Source organism: Plecotus auritus (assembly GCF_963455305.1).
Source record: "Plecotus auritus genome assembly, chromosome: 4".
NCBI classification, from domain to species: domain Eukaryota; kingdom Metazoa; phylum Chordata; class Mammalia; order Chiroptera; family Vespertilionidae; genus Plecotus; species Plecotus auritus.
The window spans coordinates 143,264,135-143,283,346 of record NC_137775.1 but is presented as its reverse complement, the minus strand read 5'-3'; the positions used below and the strand labels follow the sequence as shown (position 1 = coordinate 143,283,346).

Genomic DNA, 19,212 nt, shown 5'->3' with positions numbered 1-19,212 from the left:
AGTACAACCATTGAAATTTCTTTTGAGAGCCAAATTTTTTAAACTTAAACTTCTTCTAATACCACTTCTTCAAAATAGACTCGCCCAGGCCGTGGTATTTTGTGGAAGAGCCGCACTCAAGGGGCCAAAGAGCCGCATGTGGCTCGCGAGCCGCAGTTTGCCAACCACGGGTATAAGACGTGGCATCAACCAAGGTTTCTAAAAGAAAAAACAAAGAACCTCTGAAGGGCGCAGCCAGCCAGGCCCATTTGAAGTTCCATAGGAGGATTCTGTGTGGCCTGGGCTTCTAAGGCCTGCACAGGTGACAATGGTCTGTTCCTGGTCCATGTGTCAGCACATGGCAGGGAAGCCATTTCTTGTCTAGGCCAGATACTGGCATGTGTGAGTTTGCAGGATGAAGTACATGGCAAGTAAAGCAGAAACCAGGGAAGGTAGCAAGGGACGCTTTAGGCAAACAGGGAGGCCTATCCCACAAGCTCAGCTGTTCTGAGAAATGCAGACTATCTGTCCCACCGGGAACTGTAGAGGAGCTGGACTGTCTCCAGGGCACACCTGACCTGACAGAGCTTTGTATCTCAGAATTCCAAGCCATCTGTTGGCATCTCTAAATCTATGTACGTGGTTTACTAAGACACAGAAGTCAGAGGTGGGCAAGGAGGCTTGGGAATATGACCCTCCAATACTAATTATATTTCTGCCTCCTTCACTAACCACACTCATTTTCACACCTTAATTGCAAAATAAAGCTGATACCATTGGTGTGCTAGGGTAGTTCTAGTTCCGTGTGGTTTGCAAACAAATGCAAACTACCTGTTTCTAGTTAGTCCACTTCCTCAACTGGTCTATTCAAGTCTAGAAGGCTATGTTTCCTAGTTCGCAATGTTTTATGGTGGTCCTACATGGTGGTTCTGCTAACTTCTGATTCACTGCTTCTGACTGATCATAGATATATCCAAACCAGTTATATCATTGAAAAAAACACCTTCACCAATCTTTTCTCCCCCATTCAGGGCACACACATGCTTCAATAGATTGGATCTTCCACCTTATCCCTCGTACTCCATGCTATATGAAAAGCTGTTAACAGCAGTAGAAGAAACTAGCACTTTTGGACTTGAATAAAGAAATGGAAACTCGCCTGACATTTTCCTGGACAGTGACACCACCCTTTCTGGAAAAATCCCCCTTTCCATTTCCCTTTCCCTGAATCAACTCTTCTTTGATGTTGGTACTTCATGATTTTTATTTTCAAACCAAATCAGAATGGACAAAAGCTGTGCATGAAGAACTGCCTTCTTCTAAGATATAACCTTCAGGCTTATCTCCTCTATTTTCAATGAACTGCTAGCCTGTATGCAATATTAAAAAACAGCTGTCTCAAGATCTGTGTATATCTCCACATACCTCCATTACTAACAATGAAATATGAATGCTAGTTATGCTACACTTGACCAAATAGTAATAAATGTTTACTTCCATTTATATAATTTAAGGGGAAATTGTAAGCATTAAGCATTCCAAGCTTTTATATGCCCATGTCTTCTGAGCAGAGCCACCTTTTTTTTTAATATCTAATTTCTAACGACCAACTCTAAAACTAGGAGTTGATCAACTCTTTCTTTCCCTCTGCTCTACTTTTCCCTGTGCATATATCCATGCAAAAGCAGCAGTAGGAAACCCAAAATTTTTTATTACATTCAACTCATAATTTATATGTGGCATCAGTCCCATCAGCTGGAACTAGCCTAAACATATGGTGCAAATATGACACTTTCCAACAAATAATAACAGCAAGATAAACACCTTCTGTTGATGCAACACCATGCATCCCGATGGTTGTGGGGATTGTGGCTCAACTTCAGCTTAGAGAAATCTAAGAGGGACACACCCTTCATGAACATTCACCACACAAGAAGCACAAACTCGTGCACATGTCCAAAAAGGATATCTCATTATGTAGTTAATATAAATGACAAGGCTTCTGCCCCCATTGTGTTATGTACAGTGTGATGAAGCAAACAGGAAAAAGAGAAGGGGGACATAGTAGGTTGGTTTGAATACCTGAGTGCTGAACCATTTTGTTCTGTTTCGCTACAGTTCTCCCACATGAAGGGGGAAAAATGCATAGATAATCTTATGACTTCTATTTTGTGCAAGCCAATGAGGTAATTACTTGTATGACAAACAAATTTTTATTTTAACTTGAATATTGATTTTTCATGCTGTTTTCTTAATTATGGTATTCAAATTCCTTCACATCTGATTGTCCACAGGGACCACACTAAATAAGAAGCTGCAGATAGCGATGGTGCTTGTTAGGGGTCAAGGGCAGTATAGTGCTTTTTCATTCGTAGCAATCTCCCAGAGAAGAGCCCTAACACCTCAAAGGCATGTTGATTTGTGTCAAAATAGATATTAGTTTCTTTTAGCATTCAGTAAGGAGATAACACAGAAAACTTAGTGTTTCCAGAAAAACAACTGCAAGCTCCAAAGACATTCTAATCTCTCAAATACATTTGACATAAACCCAAGCATAATGGTCCTTTGCTATTTTTCTAACCTTGTTATCCATGTTGTCTGAAATATGTCATACATAAAAAGTGTTTTTCTTCACTGGAAAAAGAAGGGCTGAAAGGGCCCCCCTGTTGAAATGTCACATTTTTGTTTCATTAATATAGGAAATGAAGAAAAACTGGTGAGAAACATAAGACAAAGTTCATTTCATACGAAGCCATGCCGTGTTCTCATTATATTAGTCTGTGTCTGGACGTGCATTGTGTTCCTTGCACTCCAATATGAAACATTCTTTTAGTAGGAATTATTTGCAATGCCCAGCACCCCTTGCTGCAGTGTACTTTCTGTCAATCAGGGAATATATATGTTATAGAAATTTAGCTTTCAGTTGTCATCTAGAAAGAATATTTCCCAAGATAGGATTGAATGTGTAAGTTACATAATATGGAATTTGGGAACCTATAAAATTCAGTATACATTTCAATATCTGAAAAATTGTCTATTCCAATGGAGCTATTATTTATTTATGAAATCAGAACATAAGGATTATGCTGATCATTTCACAATTCTAATGCTTTAATACATAACAGGATAAAACTACTGCTGCAGTTCTCTTTTAATACATAACCATATGTCCTTTAACAGTAAGTTATTTTATGCAAGCCAATGAGCTGGACCTTCTAGTATAGGAGGCATCTATTATTTTTAGAACTTGGTGTTACATATATGTAAATATTCATTAATTCAAGCAATCAATTCTCTTTTTAGTACTTATATTATTTGTTAGGCATTGGCAAGAGAGAAAGCTGTTAAAAATGGAAACTTTTATAATTTGTACAAATATCTAATTAATCTATTGATTAGATTAATTAATATCTATTCTACCCATATGCAGAAGGAAAAAGATATTCTAGAAATTATATATAGATAGATAACTTGGTCATAAATGGGGTTTTTTTTACCTAACCCTGCCCCCGATGTCATTACTCTAGATGTATCTCACAAAGCATTACAGAAACAGTGCTTCATAAAAGTATAAAGTTTCCAAAACAACCCTGCTGTCAAAGTCAGCTGAAAGAATGCATAGCTTGCTTAACAGGGTCCCAGATTCCATTAAAGCCTTTGATAGACTCCTTAAGGAAGGAAAACAAAGAGAAAAGGAATACAGATCGTTGTTATAAAAAGTTCCTTTTTATTTTTTTTCTATGTTCTGGAAAGATGTTTTCTTAGTTAATATCCCCTCATACATGAGGCTGATTTTCAAATTATGTATAATTCTTCATTATATATAATAAAACAGCTATAGGACTAAATTATGCTATTAATTTCACAGATGGAGATGTAAACCACCCAAGCTATATAATTTAATGGGCAAGGCAGATCTATTTGTTACCACTTGTATTTTTTTTTCTTTTAAAGTATGAGTTTTCTCTATGACATATTATAAAATTAATCACTTATAAACAGCATTTTCTCTAAAACAAGATCTTTTAGAGCTAGTTTTAGTAAAGTATATTACCCTTAATTGAGGGATAAACAAGAATAATAAAAAAGAGAAAAACATGTTACCATTGGAAAAATGCTTTTGAAATGCTATAAAGTATTATTAATTTCATGGATATCACATTTTATTCTATCATATGAAGACAATAATCTTAAAAATAGAAAATTGACTCTGTAGGATCAGAAGTATTCTAAATATCCTGAGTTCTTTGTAACTTCCTGCATATATAAGTTGACAAAAAATTTTAACCACCACTATTGTAGCACAATTTTTTGAATGGCAATGCAAAATTAAGAAAGATATATATTTTTGGCAGGCTTTAAATATGACAAAAATCTAAATGTGTTCTTTTTTAACATATGTCCCTATGTCCTTTAACAGTAAGTGTATTTTTGTGCAAGTTAATGAACTGGACTTTCCAGGACATTTAAATATTACATTTATGACATTGTCAGTCCATGTGTCAAACCGTGTGTCCAAATTTTGGGTTCAGAAAATTTCTCAATTGCCACAAATGTTTTCAAAGTCAAGATGAAACACTTTCAAATGAAACTAGTTAGACTTTCACATAACAAATGTGGTGCTTTATTATTATTATTATTATTATTATTATTATTATTAATTTTAGTGTTCACTAAAACTATTGCTTCCATTCTATAACATAAAAATCTAGGATAGGTGTTCCAGCTCTCATAAGATCAAAAGAGAAAGTGTTATTTTCCTATTAGTGACATAGAGTTCCTTTGTTCCAATAGAAAAAAAAATAGATGCCAACAGGTAGAATATAGAGTAAATGTCAGTCCATCAGCCTATTTCCTGCAGCTTCTGAATTATCTAAGGAAATATCTATAACAATTTTGCTAAAAGTCTTTGTTCTAGTCAATAGCAGGAGAAGTCCACATTATTGGGCTGATTTTGCTTACATTGACAAGAGAAATGTCACGTGATACTCAGGCCAAGCTTTCTCTTCCCTCATATCACCTTCAAGGAATGTCAATAAACTCACTTTGGTATGGCATTGTCTGTGTTCCTTATTGCAAATGGAAGTCTAGGTAATGCATAACAATTTGTATTATGCCTATTCTCTTGTTGGAGATAAGCAACAGAACAACACAGAAGTCTACCAGCTGCTATTATAAACAATTCATGGAAAAATTATTTATCAAGAAAACATAATATGTGCTCACAAATCCTTGAATAAAGGGACAGGTTTCATAACAAATTCCTTCTGTATGCCTGTCAGAACTGCACATAAACCACACAGGCTTCATTTTATGAGTTTCCCTTATGTTGAGCCAGGCATACATGGGCTTTTTGAATTTATACCTGTTGAGATGTTTTTACAAAGGCTTCAGGACACAGACTCTTGGACAAGGGTTAGCAGTAGGCAAAAATGCTGTGTCCAATGTCATATATAATAACTTCCAATATCACAATGATATTACCTCTTTCCAAGCCTTGAAAAGACAAACTATGTGGCTTTCATGGTGGTCAAAAACTGATTTAGTTTGGTGGGGGGAAAACATGTTATTAGAAAAAAATAGTATGGGTAGGATTGAGAAAAGGAAAAACCTACACTACTGGATTTACTTTAGACTCATTATAACTGAAAATAGCTCTTCTCTTGCCCTGGCCAGATGGCTCAGCTGGTTGGAGCCTCGTCCCATACACCAGAAAGTTGTGGGTTCAATTCCTGATCCCAGTACATACCTAGGTTATGGGTTTGATACCCAGTTAGAACGCATATGAGAGGCAACTGATCAATGTTTTTCTCTCAAATCAGTGTTTCTCTTTCTCTCTCCCTATCCATCTCATCCTCTCTCTCTAAAAATCAATAAAAACATATCCTTGGATGAGGATTTAAAAAAGAAAAGAACTCTTCTCTTGGAGTACAAACTGGGTGGCTCAAAGAAGGATAGAAGAACAAGATCAAGGTGATGGTACACTCATTTCCTTCCTAGGGCCGTGAGAGATCATTTGTTCTATTCCTCTCTCCTACCTTCTAATCTTTAGTATTCCTTTACTTTCTTTTTTTTTCCCCCACCACCATTTATCCCCTATATGCTCTCTTCCACCTCCACCCACCACTCTCACCCCCCACAATCGCCTCACTGTTGTCCATGTCCATGAGTTCTATTTTTTTGTTTGTTTGTTTTTGTTCAATCCCTCCACTCCCCCAATACACCAGAGCTGTCTGCCTGCTCTCTATCTGTGATTCTGTTTCTGTTTTGCTTGATAGTTCAGTTTGTTCATTAAATTCCAAATTTGAGTGAAATCATATGTTACTTGTCTTTCTCTAAGTGGCTTATTTCACTTAGCATAATGTTCTACAGGTTCAACCATGCTGTTTGCAAAGGTAAGATTTTCTTCCTTTTTACCACAGAGTAGTATTCCATTGTGTAAATGTACCACAGCTTTTTTATTCACTCATCTATTGATGAACTCTTGGGCTGCTTCCAAATCTTGGCTATTGTAAATAATGCTGCAGTGAACATAAGGGTACATACAATCTTTTGAATTAGTGTTTTGGGTTTCTTTGAATAAATTCCCAGAAGTGGAAAAGTTGGGTCATAAGGCAGTTCCATTTTTCATTTTTTGAGGTAATTCCATACTGCCAAGTTGAGGCATCTCCTGCCTCTGTGAGGAGCCAGGCTCTTCCTCAAGTCAGAAAAACAGGAATCAGGAGGACATAAGTTCATAATATCATTCATCTTTATTATTTCACTCAGCGGAGTATAATTACATACACGGATTCCAGAATTTGTCGTAATAAGAGTTATGCAGGATACAAAATTATTAATGGTGACAGTCCATGCCTTATAAATGGGTCAGTCTTAAAAGTAAGCTGATACTTCCAAAAAAAAAAACAAAAGCAGGTGATATAGATCCTGTCCCTAAATTATCTCCAAAGTGGTTAATATTGAAAACATCTGGCCCTACATCTACTGAAAGAGGACTCCATAGTTCTTGCCTCATACAGCGCCTCCATCAGGCAGCTCTCAATTTTAACTGCTCACCTGTGAGTAGAACATCACCATCTTGGAACCCAGTGGCAACCTGAAGTGCGGAGACTGCGTGAGAATGAAGCTGGACCGTGGACACGGCACCTGCCTCAGACGGCCTGTCCCCCGGACATGAGACATCATAAGCCCCTAAGGTGTTTACACCATAATTATGTGAGTTCTCTGGTTATATAACATAATTCCTAACCCTCAAGATAAAGAAGGGAGAAAATTGCAAAAGAGTTTTCAATAACATTTTCCAGAGGAAATCTAGAATTATACTGAGAATTTTAAAATTTTGCAAAGTTGTCTAATCTTGGCAATTTTACTGATTTTTGTTCTAGTCTACTTCACTGTGATGATTTAACAATACAGTCATTTGAAACCTCACAGTCTTGTTCATTTCCTCAGGACAACAAAGAAGGGGTGACTGGGTCCCTTTGCATTCAGACTAGAAATGGAGAGGGCACAACGGAATAGCCAGCACACCAGGAAAGGACAGCTCAGGGCCAGCGGGCCTGGCAGGCACGGGGTGGCCCACAGGAGTCCAGCTGCACCTCTCTGCCACGCCCAGGACTTCCCAGACGTTGCCTTGCTCTCATGTATCTGGACGCCCTGACTCTTGTGTAACTATATGTATTCTGGCCACAGGCTGGCCTTCGCCTTGGTCCTGACTCCAATCTACCTGCAAAGGTAAGGTAATTCTTGTGACTTGATTCTGACCTTTTTCACTACATTATTTTTTCTTGCTCCTTTATAATCTACTACCTACCCCAACCTGAAAATGTATTTACCTCAAAGAGACGAAGCATCACAAGGTGAGAGGTCTTGATTTCTCAAGCCCTTAAAAGTCATGAACCTGATTCCCATCCACCAATCTTCCCATACCCCCCCCACCTGAGTGCGTCTCCAACTTAAAGAGACCCCAGGCACTTCAGCCACCTATGAAAAGAAACTTTTTACTTGTCTTAGGATTGCATTTCCGTAATATTGCCTTTCCTGGGCATCTTCAGTTATTTTGCTGACATTCTCCCCATCCACAGGTCCACAGGAGTATTTGTGCCCTTTACGGTTACGCCCTTTACGGTTACGTATCAGCTCATTGGCCATTTTCAAAAGGTCTGTTACCTGGTCTTCCATAGCTTGGCCAGTTTCTTTGTTATTAAAAGCACAAACTAGCCCCCCACACTTTTTAATGGTCTCCTTAAGAAATGTGTTATCTGTGCTTTTGCAGTAATCTTTAATGTCCTCGCCCCCCAAGTCTTCCTTCCGGGTGAAAAGCACAATCATGTATTCCATAACATCCTTTCTGAAGATGGTCTTCAGTGTCCTCACCACCTCTCTGTCCTGGGCCGTGAACTGTCCCAGCTGGAGCACCAGGACTAGAACCGTGTTGCTTTCACGGCTGAACACAGAGTGTCGGACCGCCTCTTAGGATGGTTGGCTGGCTGGCCAGCAGGCAGAGGTCAGTAGTGTCCATCACCACCACGTCCTGCTCCGCCCCCGTCCTCTTGCTTGTCTGGTACTTCCTGGTGACCGGCTGGGACCGGAGCTGAGAGAAGAAGATGGAACTCCCGAGGATGGAGTTCCCAGTGGCACTCTTCCCAGTCCCGCTCCGCCCCACGAGGACAATGGGCAGGGTCTCTGTCGGAGGAAAGCAGGAGAGAGTCATGACCCTGGGCTGACCTGGGTGCGCCTTTCAAAGCGATGCCACACATTGCAGCCCAGGACACTCAGGGAGCGTCAGGGCCGCTTTCCCAGAGCAGCTCCAGCCCTGAGCACGGATGGCTTCCTCCAGGCACACAGTGAACTCCGAAGCAGGACTTGGACCACAGTCTTTGCCCCGCGCTCACCCACCTCCACCCATCACTCTCACCCCCCACAATCACATGCTACTGTCCTCTCTCTCAATCTGCTCCTTTTTCGAGTAATTTCTCTGGCTCCCTGGCACCTGTGAGTGCTTTGTTACTCTACTCACCTCATCTCTGTCTTCTGTTCCTGCTGTGACTATGTCTTCCCACTGGCAACTAATGCTAACCGTAGCAAAACCTCCTGGGTGTGTTTGAAAAATTATTCCATAGAATTACTTTTTGTGAAAAAGCAACTACACCTACCATCTGTGGATTTCCAGATGGAGCACTTCTCATTACAACCACATTCAATTTAACTGTGTCTTTCACTGATGTCAAAAGGCATCTCATGGTGCCCTGGCCTGTGTCTTTCAGTGGTTAGAGCATTGGCCTGCACAACAAAGGGTCTCGGGTTTGATTTCCAGTCAAGGGCATGTACCTAGGTTGCAAGTCAATCCATGCCCCAGGTGGAGTGCATGTGGGAGGCAATCAATCAGTGTGTCTCTCTCACATTGATGTTTCTCTCTCCTCCTCCCCGCCCCCCCCCCCCCCGCCCCCGCTTCCACTCTCTCTGAAAATCAATGGAAAATTTCCTTGGTGAGGAGTAACAATAACAAAAAAAGGGACCTCGTGGTTATAATAATGAGCACCCACTAATACTGTTATGTGGTATCAGTGATGGAGAATAAATTTCCCAACAGATGGAATTACAGGAATAATGAGATGTGTATTACTGGGGGTTTCTTTATGATTTTGCACTTGTACCGTGATCTCTCTCTTCCATTCAGGTAGCTTCACACTTTTCCTCAATCATGACCTTTTCCCCAAATTACAAATATCCACCTCAAAACAAGGAGAAAGGAAAGCCCACCCTGTGCTCTCCCTACCAGGGGAAATTATTGAATTGCTTATTCCAAAGCCACAAACTTATGCTTACAGGATGAATAAAGTCTCCCAACAACCCCATATCTGTCATGTATTTCAATCCTACTTCCATACCCTCAGGGGGTGTGGTTCTCAAGGGCCTCTGTAAACTCCCAATCCCACTTTATCTAGAGGTGTGACTCCTCCATATCCCTCAAAACCACTCCCTGATGTTCCCTCACATGTGGCATGCTTAGTCCTACCCCTTCGCTTCAGATTGCTAGTGTACTCTCTCTGGAATGTCTTCCAAGTTTCTGCTTAGCCATCCAAACTCAACCCATTCTCCAAAGCCCATTTCAAATTGGGCTCCCTCCACACAGCCTCTCCTGACATTCCTACATGTCTGTACTTCTTTTTTATATATATACTAGCAGCCCTGTGCACAAATCCGTGCAAGAGTAGTTCACTGCCGCTTGCCTCAGCTGGCTGCTCGTAGCTCTCCGCTGCACATAGCTTGCTGCCCTGCCCTCCTGCTGTTGGTTGTTATGCGTCATGGTGTAATGACCATTTGCATATTACCTCTTTATTATATAGGATATTTTTATTGATTTCAGAGAGAAAGGGAGAGGCAGAGAGAGATAGAAACATCAATGATGAGAGAGAATCATTGATCAGCTGCCTTCTGCACGCACCCTACTGGGGATCGAGCCCACAACCCAGGCATGTGCCCTTGACCAGAATTGAACCCGGACCCTTCAGTCCTCATACCGACACTTTATCCACTGAGCCAAACCAGCTAGGGCTGTATTCTTTAGGAAGCTCCCCAACACCTGGCCCTCCATGAGGAATAAGAAATGGCTCAATGAACAGATATGCTCCTTTAGATCTGATGTTCTTCCCAGGTGAGCACATTTGAAGCACAAGAGAATGGGATGAGTTAAGCTGGGCTGGAAGGATCTCAGCTCAGGTCAATAAAATGCATAGCACTTAGTGGATGGGAACTTCTGTTTCAGCAGTAGATAGGGCTGTGTGGCTAGGCTAATAAATAAATCCCATCTATAGCCATTTGGGGCCTACCCATCATGAGCATTCAGGCTCCCAGATCTTGTTCCATCAAATGGCCTCCCCTCTCCAATAGAGAGAAGAGTAAAGAAGCAAGAGAGTAAACAAAGTCAAGAAAGGGAGCGAGAGAGCCTGGCTGGTGTGACTCAGTGGTTGAGCATCAACCCATGAACCAGGAGGTCACAGTTCTATTCCTGATCAAGGCACATGCCTGGATTGAAGGCTCAATCCCCAGTAAGGGGCATGCAGGAGGCAGTCAATCGATGACTCTCTCTCACCATTGATGTTTCTATCTCTCTCTCCCTTTCCCTTCCTCTCTCTGAAATTTAAAAAAAAAACAAAAAACACTTTTTTTTTTTTAAAGAAAGGGAGAGAGAGAGAGAGAGAGAGAGAGAGAGAGAGAGTGTGTGTGTGTGCTGAGCTTAAGACAAAGAAAGAGAAAGTAAACCTGTGGTCAAGAGCTATCTCATCACCAACCCTGAGTGCTGAGCCCTGGGCAACAGTGGTTGGAAACTGTACCGAAAACAAGAGGCTGGAAAAGGTCAACTCCTTCCTTCAAGGCCCTCACCATCCAGTTGGAGAGATGAGACCTGGCTCATGAAAGGATTAAAGACCAGGTCAGCACAGTATGCAAGGAAAGGCAACTAAGTTTAGTTAAGTTAGAGAAAGGAGAAAGAGAAGAGTTAGTCTGTAGAGTGGACCTGTCCTTTTTATCTTCTCTATGCCCTTCAGAAAATAAAAAGTTCCTATATAGCCTATATCTGCTTTTTTAAAGCATATATAACATGTTTTCTTACCTTCCTTTTTGAACTTGCAAGGCTTATCTCCATTCTGTTGCACCATTTTCACAATTTTTTGCAGGAGTTCATCCACCTGGAATTATTCCTCTTTTTCTGTTGCTCTATAGTTGGAGATGCTGTATCGGTTTTCACATTTCTCGACAAGCTCACAGAGGGCTACATTGCTGGTTAAAAACGTGTCTACTTTCTGGTCCTCTAGATCTTCTTTCCTTGTGAGGAACACAATCATATACTTAGCTAATTCGTCTTCAAAACTTTTTTGGATGGTGTTCAGAACCACCTCATATTTCTCAGTGAAGGAGCCCAGTGGGATCACCAGCAGGAAGGCATGGGGGCCCTGAGGGGCATGTTCCCGAAGGTCTGATTTAAAGTCATTTAAAGATAATAAGTCTGGACCATCAATGATCAAAATTTTAATCCCTCTCCAGATTCTGCTCTCAGACTTAAACGTCTTGGTTACTGAGTGGTCACTGAATTTGGTCTCAAAGACTCGCTTCCCCAGAAGGCTGTTTCCGACTGTACTTTTTCCAACGCCACGCTTCCCCACGAGCAGGACCTTTAGTTCTGACATCCCAGGGTTCGGCTCAGATCCTGTGGCCAGCAGCTGCTCCCCTAGAGGACAAAAGGACAGATTCCAAGTCTCTTCTTATAGTTGGACACAAAGACAGCGACAAGTTTGATCGCTTCTCTTCCTTGTCAGTTTTTATAGAAAATGGCATCAGTGCTCTGACGCAATAGAACTCTAGTCCTGGCCAGAAGCTACCCATTAAAGTAAGAGCCACAAAAAGGGCCATGAACAAATGAAGAGGGATGTCACGGGCTTGAGATTGCCCAGGAACATGAAAATGTTAAACTTGGCTTTCACTGGCCTTGGTCCTTAGCATTCCTCTCATTTTGCTACCAAAGGTAAGTACTGGGACATGAAGTCCAGGGGCTAAGGCAGGACCAGGGAGAATCTGAGTTTAAAATAATCGTGAGTGGCCCTGTCCAGTGTGGCTCAGTTGGTTGGGTGTCATCCCGTGCACCAGAGGTTGCTCATTCAATTTCAGGTCAAGGGCACATGCCCGGATTTCAGGCTCAATCCCCAGTAGGGGGCATAGAGGAGGCCGCCGATGGATGCATTGCTCTCACATCGATGTTTCTCTCTCTCCCCCTTTCTCTCCCTCTAAAAATCAATAAACTGCTCTTTAAAATAATAATAATAAAACAACTCTGAGTGGTATATTCATAAAATAGAATACAACTCAGCAATTAAAAAAGAAAAGAAACGAAACGAATGAACTACTGATATGCAACATGGCTAGATCTCCAAAACATACTAATTAAAAGAAGCCAAACACTCGCACAACAATTTCAAAACTACAACTAAAAGACAAAACGTCTATCACCCAGAACCACGGGAAAGCTGGCTGAGTGGAAGTTCTACAACTAGAAGGAAAGAGAAAAGAGCATTGAGACATGCACAAGCGCTGAAAAGCTGAGGTACGGAGGCGCGAGAATCGGGCTGGAGGCGGTGCGACTGGGAGTGCTGCTTTTTTCAACCCAAAGGGAGACAAGCTCCTGATTACTCCGAACTCCAGTTTCTGGGGAGACGGGGGGGACCCAAACTCCTATGGGGAGAAGCTGGACTGTCAGCCATCAGGTCGGAAAGTGAGGGGAGCTTGCTTGCAGAACTGCACGCAGGAATAATTGTTTACTGCGCTGGGGCACCGGACGCAGGGACGTGGTTGGAGACGCAGAGCCGGCTTACTGGCAGCCATCACTGTTTGCCACGCCCTCGCCTAGTGACGCCCTGAGACTCCGCCCTGCACAACCTACAAACCCACCCAAGCTCCAAGCAGCGGCTTTAGCATATGAATGACCTGCCCTATCACAGCTTAACCTAGCAAACTTGCAGCCCGGGTCAGACAGCTCCAAAACCTCCAAACCCCAAGCAAAGAGGAGAAAAACTGTAGTTCTAGCTGTAGCTCCTGCTGGGTGGCCTCAGACAGTAGCTGACCTGCACCCCATTGGAGATCCAGAAGCCAGTGTACCCAGTGGTCAGTGTGAGACATCAGATTTCAACTCCTCACATCCATAAGTGACACATTCAAGAGGCAGACTCAGTGAGCACAAAAGCCCCACTGAAACAAGTCCTGCACCATAAGCGTGTCTCCAGTGCAGCAGTTCTTCCATTATAGACACAGCGGGTCCTCACAGCCAATTGGCCTGGAGGTCAATTCCTCCCAGTGTACCAACAGCATTCAAGGCTTAACTACACCAAGACTTTGCACTCAGCCCACAAAGGGGTGTACCAAGAGCATCCACCTCAGGTGATTGGGGAGGCTGAGCTACTGGCCCCTATAGGTCACCTACCACACAAAGCCACTCCATCAACACAGGGAAGCAGCAAAATGCGGAGACAAAGAAACATGTCACAAATGAAAGAAATGGAGGAAAGCAAACTACTGGACGACATAGAGTTCAGAACCACATTTATAAGGTTACTCAAGAATCTTCTAAAAACCGCTGAGGAACTTAGTGAGACCTTTAAGGATCTTAATGAGAATGCCAAATAAATGGAAAAGGACCAGTCAGAAATTAAGCATACACTGTCTAAAATAAAGACTATACAGAAACTCAACTGTAGATCAACGTACCCCAAGAATCAAACCAAAGATCTGAAATATGAGGAAACAAAAAACACCCAACCAGAAAAACAAAAAGAAAAAAGAATCCAAAAATATGAAGATAGTGTAAGGAACCTCTGGGACAACTTTAAGCGTACCAACATCCGAATTTTTGGGGTGCCAGAAGAAGAGAAAGAGCAAAATATTGAAAACCTATTAGAAGAAATAACGACAGAAAACTTTCCCTACCTGGTGAAAGAAATAGACTTACAAGTTCAGGAAGTGCACAGAACCCCATACAAGAGGAATCCAAAGAGGACCACACCAAGACACATCATAATTAAAATGCCAAGGGCAAAAGACAAAGAGAGAATCTTGAAAGCAGCAAGAGAAAAACGGTTAGTTACCTACAAGGGAGTACCCATATGACTGTCAGCTGATTTCTCGGCGGAAACTATGCAGGCTGAAGGGAGTGGCAAGAAATATTCAAAGTAATGAACAGCAAGAATCTACAACCAAGATTACTCTACCCAGCAAAGCTATCATTCAGAGTTGAAGGTCAGATAAAGAGCTTCACAGACAAGAAAAAGCTAAAGGAGTTCATCACCACCAAACCAAGATTACATGAAATGCTGAAGGGTATTCTTTAAGAAGAAGAAGAAGAAGAAAAAGGTAAAGATAAAAATTATGAACAACAAAATGACATCAAATACATACCTACCAACAAGTGAATCTAAAAATCAAGTGAATAAAAAATCTGAAGAACAAAATGGGCTGGTGAATATAATAGAATCAGGGACATAGAAAGGGAGTGGACTGACAATTCTCAGGGGGGAAGGGGGTGTGAGGGGTGCAGGAAGAGATTGGACAAAAATCTTATACCTATGGATAAAGATAGTGGCGGCGGGGTAAGGGCATGGGGTGGGGTGGGGGATCAAGTGGAGGGGAGCTATGGGGGAAAAAAAAGAGGAACATCTGTATTAATCTGAACAATAAAGATTTATTTTTTTAAAATAATAAAAAAATATAAAAGAAGCCAAACACAAAATTACATGCAATATGAGTACGTTATATAAAGTTCAAGAACAGACAAGGTTAACTGATGTTGGTAAAAGTCTCTTAGGGGAGGGGCAGTGAGAACTTGTAAGGAGCTGAAAATGTGCCATATCTTTATCTAGAATCTTGATGGTGGTCGCATATGTGTAGATGTGTAAAAGTCATTGAGTTGTATTTACTCTATGTAAATTATACCTCAATAAATTGCTGTAAAAACCTGAGCTACAAAACTCTCTCTCCACACATGCCCTGTTCCCACTTTTCCTGTGATCCAAGGTCAACACCACACCTATGTGCTGAGCAAATGGCAGAGTCAGCATCTCCAGGGATAGTCACTGGGGCTCTGTTATCCAGGGCGCTGTCCAGGTGGACTGCCACTCCATTTCAGCATGACAAATCTGGGAGGGGAGTAAATGTGGCATTTAAAGAAAGCAGCTGAAATGCAGTGACTACACATCCTTGGAAAGTTGCCTTCAGAAAATTACTACTTTCCCCAAGAGCACCTCTCACTAGCCTACATCCTATAAAAAGTCCTTTCTACCTGCCTGTGTGGCTCAGTTGGTTGAGCATCATCCATGCACCAAGAGGTCACTGGTTCGATTCCCAGTCAGGGCACATGCCCAGGTTTCAGTTTTGATCCCCAGTAGGGGGCATGCAGGAGGCAGCTCATCAATGTTTCTCTCTCATCATTGATGTTTCTCTCTCCCTCTCCTTTTCTCTCTCTAAAAATCAATTAAAACATTTTTTTGAAGTCCTTTTCAACACCGCATTCTGAAATACCCCTTGGTTCCTCATCATGTGCTACTCCCACACGGCCACAGACAATAAACCCAGTTTTATTCATAGACAGGTATGTCCCTGGGGGTCTTGGCTGCAGGGCATCGACAGAATTTTAAATCCCTACTGCTGCCTGTCGTTACATATCTGTGGCTAAGTTCATTCATCTATAAAATGAGGATGATGATAATATCTTCTTTATAAGGTTGGTACAAGGATTATATATTATATACTATGAGGATTGAATGATTAATATATATTACATGTAATTTTTCAGCACATGTCAACTGCAATTATCATTATTAAAATTTTCATTTTAATTATTATTTGGGGGGGACAGAGAGCTCATCTATTGTATTTAGTGCTGAATATCCAGTTCTTTTTTCTTTTTTCCTTTCTTTCTTTCTTTCTTTCTTTATGTGTGTTTGTGTTTTTGTGTGTGTGTGTGTGTGTGGTGTGTGTGTGTGTGTGTGTGTGTGTGTGTGTGTGTGTGTTTGGGGGTTTTTTGTTGTGAATATTCAGTTCTTTCACAGAGCTAGCCCAGAAATAACTGGAAAGTATATCAATGAAGAGATGGTTAAATTAGTTATATATGCCCATCCTACAGACCAAATTGCATCTACTACACAGAATGAGGTAGCTCTGGATGTACTGGTATGTGCAGAGTATAGTATACATCACTAATGGCAATCAATACAAGGATACTGAGCTGCATCACTGAATTCTGCAAGTGAGTGCTATCTATGAAGGAGGGATTTCTGCTTTCCTAGGAGGAGTCAAAAATTGGGTGGTGCTAGATCTAGGGCCAGGAAGGAGAGGCCAACTCGGTACAGCAGTCAAGCCCAGCTTTGTAACATTGCAGAGGTCAGGGACACCCACACCAGGTACAGGACCTTTGCTGGTGCTACACCTTCTCAAAGGGTTAAGAGTTCCCTAAGAACAGGTTGTCATGAGCTAGGTCTCCAGGGTACATTTTTGCTCTGACTTATCACTTTGATGCATAACACACTCAAAGGAATGTCTATATGAGCTTCACATTCTTTTAAGGATCACCTTACCATGTGGATCGTCCCCCTCCTGAGTGGTAGCTTCTTTCACACAGTCCTAGAAAATAGAGGGGGGAAATGATGTACACAGATCTAAACTTTCTTCTTTTCACAAAGTAAACAAATGGAGACACAAGTGTATAATTCAGAATAACTGGATGATTAGGATGTGGTCAAATCAAGGCCATGGTTGTGGTCCTTCCTGGTCATTATAGACTTGTCCATAATGACAGTCAGTCTTGAGATCCTACTGCTGCTGCCGCCTCAACAGGTTTCCCAGACGCAAGATGGGTCTCGCTCTCAAAGCAGCCCCACGAAAGCCATCTGCAAGGCATTGTTCCTGAAGCTCTAAGTTCACTTCTCCACAGTTCCTAACAGTAATTCCTTCCAAAGGCTCCCAGGGTTTCTGCTATTCCTGGAGAAAATCCAGAGACTTAAGGAGAACTTCTGGGCTCCCTCAAGAAAAAAATTAGCTCAATAACGTCTGTGATGAGACAAGACAAAGCGAGGACATTGGGAACCAGGCTCCTGCCCTCACTGGATCCCCCAGGGTAGAAATGAAGCTTCTTCTAACATGAATCCAATAAAATTTGGAAGCTTCCCCATCCAGGTGGGCAAATAGAGATGATGACAGAGGATGTCCCCTTCACCTGCCCGGTGAAGTCTTATGTGATTCCCCAAACATAAATTGTCATGGAATCATAAAAGAAGTTGAAAACACCCTAGCCAGTGTGCTCAGTGGTTAGAGTATTGGCCCATGCACCGAAGGGTCAAGGTTCAATTCCCAGTCAAGGACACATATCTGGGTTGCAGGTTCACAATCCCTGGTCCAGTTGGAGTGTGTGCAGGACGCAACTAATTGATGTCTCTCTCACATCGATGTTCTCTTTATCTCTCTCTCTCCCCCACCCCACCCTTCCTCTCTCTAATAATCAATGAAAAAAGTATTCTCGGGTGAGGATCAACAACAACAACAAAAAAAGGTGAAAACAATGACATACAATCTTGATGAATCTGCTATTCCTAGAAGCTTCCTGTACTTTATTTTAACCTTGTCTTTGTTAAGTCTCCATGCCAGCCAAGTTTCCTGCTTTCTCACCTGGCCTTACCCAAAACCACTGATACCATCAGTCATCTCTCCCTGGGATCCTCTCATTCCTCTCTGGTTATCAGACTTTTTCCACCTTCCACAGCCCAGCTCAAATTCTTGCATGTTTGTTTGTTTTAATCCAAAGGATTGTTACCATGCAAATGTGTATGATCTAAAATTTAATAATTTTTTCCATCTCCAATCCACTAGAAAAGTAAGTTGTTAACTTGTATGTCCTTCTAGGTTGTCCTATCTTTATACAAATACATACAAGCATATATGAACACACAGAGAGACTTGTTAGGCTCTTTTGTTCTGCAATCAGCTTAATAATTAACATGTCTGCACATCTACACAAGTAGATGCAATTAGTTCCATATGCAACCATTTAAACTAATGCAATCCTTCCTTTATTGATAGACCTACAGGCTATTTCTGGTTTTATTATTTCAAAATATTCAGTGATAAAGGTCCTTGTCCATACACCTGTATATATTTTTATGTCTTGGTGCTAGAGTCCAAAAAGTGGGAATCTTCGCTCCATCTCTGATTATTAAATCCTTTTTTAAAATATTTTTTATTGATTTTAGAAGGAGGAAGGGAGAGGGATAAAGAGATAGAAACATCGATGAGAAGGAAACATCGATTGGCTGCCTCCTGCACACCCCCTACTGGGGATCAAGCCTGCAATCCGGGCATGTGCCCTGACTGGGAATCGAACCAGTGACCTCCTGGTTCATGAACAACACCGGCTGGGCTGGATTATTAAATCCTTAATGTCTCCATAATTTATTTGGACCTCATACACTTTTATAATATTAACAACAATCAGAATAATAGCAGCTTATAATTATTGAACATTTATCCAGTTTCAAGTATTTGCAAATTACTTTGTAAGCATTTCATTTACTCCTCACAACAGTCCCTGAGATACATATTATTCGGAACTCGTGAGCCTCAGGGTCCTCATCTGTAGAACATCTATGCATAGAGTTGCTGTGAAGACTAAATCAGTTCATGTATGTGTCTGGAATTTAG

At 41.5% G+C, this 19,212-nt stretch overlaps 2 protein-coding genes across 9 annotated transcripts in view; one reads left to right on the top strand and one right to left on the bottom strand.

Moving 5' to 3' along the window:
- HECW1 (HECT, C2 and WW domain containing E3 ubiquitin protein ligase 1) overlaps positions 1–4,048 on the top strand; it is a 156,840-nt gene extending 152,792 nt beyond the window's left edge. For all 8 annotated transcript variants that reach the window (XM_080666300.1, XM_080666296.1, XM_080666302.1 and 5 more), the window contains one exon: positions 1,011–4,048. In XM_080666300.1, the coding sequence (XP_080522426.1) occupies positions 1,011–1,122 (112 nt within the window). In that variant the 3' untranslated portion in view covers positions 1,123–4,048. The remainder of the gene's footprint in view (positions 1–1,010) is intronic.
- A 3,914-nt stretch (positions 4,049–7,962) lies between these two features.
- LOC308246849 (GTPase IMAP family member 8-like) overlaps positions 7,963–19,212 on the bottom strand; it is a gene marked incomplete at both ends in the record, with an annotated part of 29,753 nt that continues 18,503 nt past the window's right edge. Inside the window, 7 exon segments of the mRNA XM_080665182.1 lie at positions 7,963–8,451; positions 8,453–8,664; positions 11,594–11,675; positions 11,679–12,208; positions 15,549–15,645; positions 15,649–15,659; positions 17,097–17,142. Coding sequence (XP_080521308.1) covers positions 7,963–8,451; positions 8,453–8,664; positions 11,594–11,675; positions 11,679–12,208; positions 15,549–15,645; positions 15,649–15,659; positions 17,097–17,142 — 1,467 coding nt within the window.